Source organism: Clytia hemisphaerica, unplaced genomic scaffold, assembly GCF_902728285.1.
Source record: "Clytia hemisphaerica strain Z4C2 unplaced genomic scaffold, Clytia hemisphaerica genome assembly, whole genome shotgun sequence".
NCBI lineage: Eukaryota > Metazoa > Cnidaria > Hydrozoa > Leptothecata > Clytiidae > Clytia > Clytia hemisphaerica.
Genome location: NW_027103978.1, coordinates 235,961 through 244,290, shown reverse-complemented (window position 1 = coordinate 244,290; position 8,330 = coordinate 235,961). Strand labels below are relative to the sequence as shown.

At 35.7% G+C, this 8,330-nt stretch overlaps 1 protein-coding gene across 1 annotated transcript; it reads left to right on the top strand.

Annotated features, from left to right (window-relative positions):
• Positions 1-4,769: 4,769 nt before the first annotated feature.
• Positions 4,770-7,589, top strand: LOC136810859 (uncharacterized; the record flags this gene model as incomplete). Its single annotated transcript, XM_067067449.1, is given in 4 exon segments — positions 4,770-4,997; positions 5,707-5,955; positions 6,159-6,452; positions 7,353-7,589. Coding segments are annotated over 4 exon segments (1,008 nt in total), but the record flags the coding sequence as incomplete, so codon positions are not given.
• Positions 7,590-8,330: the final 741 nt, after the last annotated feature.

The window sequence follows — 8,330 nt, the reverse complement described above, 5'->3', positions numbered from 1 at the left end:
TCAATCATACTTCTTCGCTCCTCTTAGTATAGTTTAGAGTGCACACAGACACTTTGCATGAATTCCACTACGGATTTTTTTCATAATTCCATTTAAAAGCCTGACTACTACTCCGGTGTAAAAGAGAAATCGTGTACCGTAAGATGGTCTAATGTCGACATCCGTCTTCTAATTTCGACACCCTTCTTTAGAAATAGGAACAATAGAAACTGAGGAACGTCGGAATCGCTGATTGACTTTGATTAGTGCGATGATAGGAAAAAATCTTTAGTCTATCAGTGATTTCGACCTTCTTATTATTCCTATCTATAAAGAAGGATGTCGAAATTAGAAGACGGGTGTCGACATTAGACCAACTTACGGTATTTCATAGACCTTTTTTTAAAGAGGTTGCCATGTTGAATAATTATGTACTCCAGCATAAAAACAATAATACAGCCATGCACAGTCTAGGAAATCCTCTCAATTGCACCCTTATGTTCCGAGGCCGTAAGCGCGCAATTGCACGGTTATCAAAATGGCAGAATTTTTAAGCGTGTAATTACACGCTTATCAAAATTGTTCTGAAACGGGCGGTAAGCGTTAAGCAAGATTGACGGGTGACAGCTTTTGCGGTAAAGCGTGTATGTATTGTAATTGCCGCTTTAAAATTTCCTATATTTTTTACACGTAATTCCTTCCGAAAGCTCTGTTGAATTTCAAAAGCCTAGGGCAGTTTTACTCAAAATTTATCGTAGAAGAAGATTCCGTAAAAATGGATTGCCCGTTAAACCATGCCTTCGCCCGAATTAGAGAATTCTGAACCCCTTGAAATCCCTAAGCAAATTCAACCGGGGCCATGCAATTACGCTCTTACGCCCTCGGAACATAGCGTGCAATTGAGAGGATTTCCCAGACTGATGCATAATTTTTAAATTATGCATGATACAGTAATTATGCATGGCTGTCTCATTGTTTTTATGCTGGAGTATATACATAATTATTCAACATGGCTGCCTCTTTAAAAAAAAGGTCTATTAAATCAAATCAAATGACTTTGGATGCTCGGTGAATGGAATGGTAGCCGAATTATTACCGTCACATGTTTTGTCAGATAGTCCCAAGTTAGAGCAGTTGACGGTACATACTATATCGGGTTGCAAATTAGGTACAGGTAGTTTTAAACAGCTCATTCAGAAGGTTTATCTATAAATATTTTTAAAAGACCAGATAGTTGCTACCGTAGAGTCCCCTGCCCAGTTGGCGACCGGTCTAGTTGGCGACCGAACGTCTTTGAACCCAAAAAAGTCATACAAAAACAAACCTCTGGAGAAGACTCTCCATAAACAACACAAAAACAAACTTTAGAAAAAAGTTTTTTTATCATCCTGATCAATTTATATGACCTTACCTGCAAGTAGAGCGCTGATTTTCTCTTTTTAGTGATCTGTCGCAGACTGCTACGTCGGTCGGGAACTGGGCACTAGTACCGCTCGCTTTGAAAGTTTTTTATTCTAAGAAATAAATAAATCAAATAAAAAATCAAAACAAACACAAAGAGCATGTTAAAAGTTGTGTAATCGTTGGTCAATCGTTGGTTGCAAAGGATTTTCAAAAAAGTAAAATGTAAGTGAAAAATTTGAATCAAAGTAAAATGTAAGTGAAAAATTTGAATCAAAAAATTTTGGTCGCCAACTGGCAGGGTACTCTAACTTGGTCTAATGTTGACATCCCTCTCTCGTCTAAATTTGACACCCTTTTGTAGATCTAGAGTAGAGCTGAAAAATAAAGGTCGAAATTATTTTTCTTTGCTTAGTGGTTCCCTTACAGATAAATCTTTTTTCAATCACCGATTCCAACTTTCATATTATTCCTATCTCTAAAGAAGGGTGTCGAAATTAGAAGACAGATGTCGAAATTAGACCAAAATACGGTATGATGGACGGAGAATAGACCTTTTCACCTTTCTATCCGCCATATTGAATGGTATGCAAAAATTATGGTGGCCGAATTGCCATGGTGAGATTCCCTTAGAAAGTATGCAAAACATATGCAAAAAGAAAGTATTAATATAAAACTTACGTGCATAATTGGCATTATATTAAAGTGTAATCTTGTAGAAAAAAAATTAAATTTGCTTCTCTTGAAGACTAAAAATAATTATATTTGCTCATCAACTCTTAGAACAAGCCCTTCAAAAAACCATAACATTAGACATAAACTCAAGCTGAAAAATCACCAGTGAAGGTACAAAAATGAACCTTATTTGGCTGACTGTAAAAATTATTCTCCTGGGAATAGAACAGCCAAATGATCGATTTAAAGCATTGATCTGAACCCCCCTGATTTACAGCTGCTTTTACTAACGTGTTGCATTTGACCTTGTCCAGTTTTGATATTTTCTTGCACAGGTAAGAATGTGTGACGTCATAATTATTGCTTTCAGGGTGTTTTAAAAGTTTGATGTGTGTACTCCGTCTTTGTGGAATTTTTTAATGGCATGAAAACAGAATATGCTTTGTCTTTAAGAACAAATTTCTAAAAGGCTTTTGTTGTTTAACGTTATATTGATTCAAAAGGTTAAAATAAAAAAAGTACAAAGCTAACTTTGGAAAAATATACAAGACTATGATGGAAAATATTGTCTCTAATTCAGTACTGTCTCTAGTTCGGTACTGTTGTTTTGTATGAGATCCCTATTTCCACACTCAGATTCTTGTCACTTTTCCAGAATCTGTTTGGTTTTTTTTCTGGGATAACCGGCACAACTTTTAAGATTCGTTTGGAAAGTGTTTGGCTCATTTTTCTTCAACTGCCCAAAGTCCTGGTTTTTTTCCTCTAGAAAAGTGGCAAAGGAATCTTAGTGTGGAAGTGGGAATCTTATACAAAACAACGGTACCATAGAACAGAAAAAAACATGGGACGGCAATTCAGCCACCATTTCACCGAACCTCCAAAGTCATTTGATTTGAGTTAATGAACAGCGAATTAAAAAATACTCAATTTTTCTTTCGCATCAAGTAGGCTTTTAAATCGAAATATGAAAAAAATCTGTAGTGGAACACATGCGAATGTCTGGAACAAAGAAGACCATATTAGTGGCAAAACGATGGAGCTTTTGACGTCATGCGGCAAGTTACACACTCATTATTTGTTAATCCCGCAGATCCTGGCATGGAAAGAATAGGTCTTGCAGGAAAGTCATTCTTGTGAAATTTTATCAATCCCATCTAAACAAGGGGGTGTCTCCCTATCAGTTTGAGATACTAATATACTAATGCTACACAAATAAAATATACTTACTAAATTGACAATGTTTTGGGGCTAGTTAAGCTGTCAGCAGTCTCATTCAACAAGTATGGGAAAAAATAATGAAAAATATGTTGTTGTGAACTATATCACTTTATCACTTTATTCACTTTATCATCCACCACATACACTCTCTTTCATGTGTGAGAAATTTCTGCGGAGAACTTTCTAACATTTTTATCTTATATCATACTGTAAATCACGAAATTTAATACACATTAAAAAATTCCAGACAGTGGCATTTGCAAAACTGAGTATTCACGAAACATGTTTCTTGGAAAAAAATTAGTACCCACAAAAATATACACACTTTACAATCAAGGTCATAATATTTTGATAATTTTGGTTATTTTAACGTTTTTCAAGATTTAAAGTTCCGGCGAGAAAGTCGATTTTGGGCTGTCTCTTTAATTTCATCGAATATTTCAATTCGGGAGGGGTTGGCAGACTTACAGGCTATATTCTGAGCCTTATTGGACTATTTTTGAACTTTTGAATGCTAAGATCCTAAGGTCCTAAGTCTTAAGTCTCATGTTAAAACTCAGAGTTAAAACTCTACCCTTCCAACCTACTTTAGAGCACTTACAAATCGCTTGTGGTTCAAAAACTTCCCGGTGTATTTCCCTTTTTTCTCAAATATTATGACCTTGATTGTCTTTGAAAATTAAAAATGCCGATTTCTGCTCTGCGGGGGGTCTAAAATTAGGAGAAAACCCCAAAAATTTGAAAAATAACCCTTTTCCGACCATTTTGAGGCATTTTCATTAGGTCAAAATCAGTTTTTGGTGAAATATTTCACTTTTTGATAAGGTCCCGTTTATGGAAATCCAAAAATGCCAATAATTGAGAAAATTTTCCATTTTTTAAAAGTTTTTGACTGTTAAATCGAAGAAAGGGATATTTTTAACCGGAAAATATGCCTTAAGTTTGAAATTAGACCCCCAGCAGAGCAGAATTTGGCATTTTTTATTTTCAAAGACAATCAAGGTCATAATATTTTGATAATTTTGGTTATTTTAACGTTTTTCAAGATTTAAAGTTCCGGCGAGAAAGTCGATTTTGGGCTGTCTCTTTAATTTCATCGAATATTTCAATTCGGGAGGGGTTGGCAGACTTACAGGCTATATTCTGAGCCTTATTGGACTATTTTTGAACTTTTGAATGCTAAGATCCTAAGGTCTTAAGTCTTAAGTCTCATGTTAAAACTCAGAGTTAAAACTCTACCCTTCCAACCTACTTTAGAGCACTTACAAATCGCTTGTGGTTCAAAAAACTTCCCGGTGTATTTCCCTTTTTTCTCAAATATTATGACCTTGATTGTAGGTATTTATGTGACTTTTTCTCACCATATGACAAGAATGTCATTTTCCTTATTTTAAGAGAAAAGGTGTTTTCCAAGTGAGTAGAATTTTCAGAGGTGTTCCTTTTTATCTGTAGATGGTTGTAGCAGTTTTCACATATTACATTGTTTTCTATTTTAGATTGAAAGCTATTCTGGAATTGAAAGAAGGAAGCAGTGAAAGTCTCACTCATATCACAACAGTTATCAATGAAACCTACCCTGGTGCTTCTGCTGCCACTGTTCATGAATGTCTTGTCAATGCATTCCCTGATCTTCAAGCACAACAGAGCAATGACCAGGAAGAGATTTATTACTTGGGAATCAAATTGAATAATTACATTACAACAGAAGACAGAGTTGTTGATTGGTAAAACATTTATGTTTCTAATCCACTCAATAATTTTATTTTATTCTGAAAAATGTTATGATAACATTTTATGCAAATATACTTTAAGGGAAGAAACTTTCGCGTTTTTGGCACTTTTGGCATTTTTTCGCGAAAGTTTCTGCCAGGTAATAAATTAACCAAGAAATTCGCGAAAGTTAATTTCGCGAAAAATGAGATTTTCCTAAAAATCGCGAAAGTTTTTTCCAAGTTTTAAAAGCCGAGGAGAGTCGACATTATCGATATTATTGCAGTGACTAGGATTCGGAATGGGAGGAAGAAGTGCAAATAGTTTATTTTTCATTTATTAGCATATCACTCGTTCGATCTAAGAAAGAAATGAGATTTGAAGTAATTTTTCATTCACTTTCCCCAGCCACTCGCGAAAGTTATTGCAGCTAAAATTGACACAAAAAACCGCTAAAAGTTTCCTCTGCAAATTTTCTTCTAAAAGTAAAAATCGCGAAACTTAAATCCGCGAAATTTCGCAACTTTTCGCTCTCCCAAAGGTTTCTGCCCGCAAAAGTTTCTGCCCTTAAAGTATCTATAAGCTTTCACCTAAGCTTCTAGATTCAAATCACACTGCTGCTTTGTACAACCAGTGTAGATTTCAATTCATGTTTTCTCTCGAAAATTCTCAGTTTTGGTATTCCACCACAGCACTTTCACATGCATCCACTGTTTCTGCCAGGTTGAAAACACGATTCAAAGAAGATAAATATGGGAGCATTTCTGTCAGTACTGTATCAGATATTGCAAACAAGGAAATCGGATTCCAGAGGAGTAGTTTGATTGGTACATACCTTCGAAAAGCATTTCCTGAAGTGTATGTACGTCGATCAGATCGGTTGAGATGGTATTGTGGAATCACTTTGCCAGAGAAAGTCATGACTGAAGAAGAGCGACAGAGAGTTGCTTGGCTGGAAGCTGCTTGTGCATGGTAAGTCTTTTTTTTTTAGTGAAAAGGGGTTAAAACAGGTTAAAATGAGTTTATTATTTGTTTGGTAATGCAGCTATTCTAAATGTCAAGTGCCTTTGGTTTGATGACCGAATGGTGATTATCGGAAAGAAATAAAAAGTTTTCAAATTAATCGATTTCAATTTGTACAGTATGCCAGTACTCGAAGCTTTTTGAATTTCCAGGTTGAGACAAAATGTGAAGCGTCACGAGAATGGTAGAGAAAAATGCTCGTTGATTTTTGCTGCACTCATTCAGTACATTGGTAAAGTGGGCGTAGAGAGTTGTTTGGCTGCCGTCAAATGTGTTTTCCCAAGCATCCAGCGAAAAACGTTCGACCGCACAGCGTATTACTGTGACATCCAACTGCGTGAACACGTGGATCGTGATGAAATTCAAGTTACAGAAAGCAAGAAGACGAAAGCAGACCTACGTGTCTTACCACCCATCACTGAAGAAGAAAAAGAAATGGTCTTATGGTGCGTCTTATTTTTCAACATTATCACTCTCTTAAGAAATTCTAGTCTTCTGCTAGATGATTCTAAGGAAAAGGTTCGTTATTGGAAGTACTTTGATCAGACTCATGACATTAATGATAATTCGTACGGAAAAACAAGGAAGGTTTTTCTACCTAATTTATGAATACATACTCTGCTTATACTTTCAAACCTATACTTTTAATTTTGGTGTGTTGCACTAGTAAAGTTACCTGGGGTTTTCTCAAACAGTGACATTTCATTGTCAGATTTCATCAAAAGATTGCTATAGGAGCTCATAAACTTTCATAAAATGTATTTTTGAAGCATTGGACATACTACAACAAGAAATTGTCACATTTAAAAGATTTTGTTGCATGAAATGGAAAACCCACTACCGGTATTTCTTGAATTTCTGGTGTTAACTCGGCAAATTTCCACCTGAATGCTTGATTATATTTCGAAACATTAAAACCTATAAAGCTATAAAAAATACCATTGATGCTTTGTACTGGAGGGTTTATTGGTTTTGATCATTTACAATTTTTGAGCCTAAAAAGAAAAACAACCCTATAGCTATCATTCTTATACCTAACTATTTTTTAACTAGAAAAAATTTGTAACTTTGTGTTTCAGCTAAGCACTGCCAAGTTCGAAGTGGTAAATCTTTCACTCAAAGGGCTAATTGAATGAAGAGAGTGCATTTCTGTCAGTGTTGTGAAAAACCCCCACACCTACCGGAAGGTGTGTTTACGAATTATCATTGACGTGCTTCTTCTTCAAATGGCCAGCTAAATATTTGCAGAATCACGAATCATTCCTATAGCGGGTGACATTTGTTTTTTCCGCCTATAACTGATAAAACCTACCATGTAAACAATGTGAATATTATCTGCTTTTCAGGTTACGTAACACGATTCAGATAATGGAACGTCATCGCGAACGATTGAGCGACATTCGTTGTATGATGATCGCCAAACTACAAGAAGACATCAGTGAGAAAGGATGCTTGAAGTTCCTTCGCAAAGCCTTCCCTGCCATCGTCTATCGCAAGCGTGAAGGCGTAGCGTACGTTGGAGGTGTGGAAATCAAAGAACAGTTTCGTCCTAAAGAGCCTTGGGTAGAGAAAGCTGTCGAGTGGTAAGCACTAGATTGTTAATTATAAATGCCGTATTCCCTCTAATAAGCGACTGGCCTTTATTTAATTTTCGTGACTTTAGGTGCGGCGCTTATAAGAGGGCGGCGCTTATTTCAATATTTCAGATTTCAGGTTTCTGAAGTTTTTGCCTTATCTTCGAATTCGATCGGTTGGTTGGGTATCCTTAGAAAAAGAGTTCTTGCTATAAAATTTGGGGGTAAGTAACGTACGAGAAAACCAAATTTTTTTCAACGAACAGTAAAATTTCTAAAATATCATATGAGTAACAAGAATTGTAAACAAAGCTATCTAGAACTTTCTGTAGATGACTATTGCAATAAGAAAACTATACAATTCGAGTAAAAGTATTAAAATCTCATTTTCTCTTGATTTTCGTCGCATTTGAAGGTGCAGTGCTTATTAGAGGGCGGCACTCATTTCGAAATTCAAATTTTAGGTGCGGCGCTTATTAAAGGGCGGCGCTTATTGGAGGAAAGGTACTCAAGCCAGGCAAAGAAAAGCTCGGGGAAGGGATATGGATTCGACAATACACTCTTCTCCAGATGCATAAATTTATTGTTGTCCTCGTTTTCAAACAGATTTCATTGCTATGAAAAATTATACATCTAAACCAATTTAAATTCCCAAAAGGCAAACATTAACTCTGAAACAAAAGTACTTGAAATTCAAAATGTCTCATGAGGTGTAAACAACACAATTATCATTGTGAATATGTAATTTTA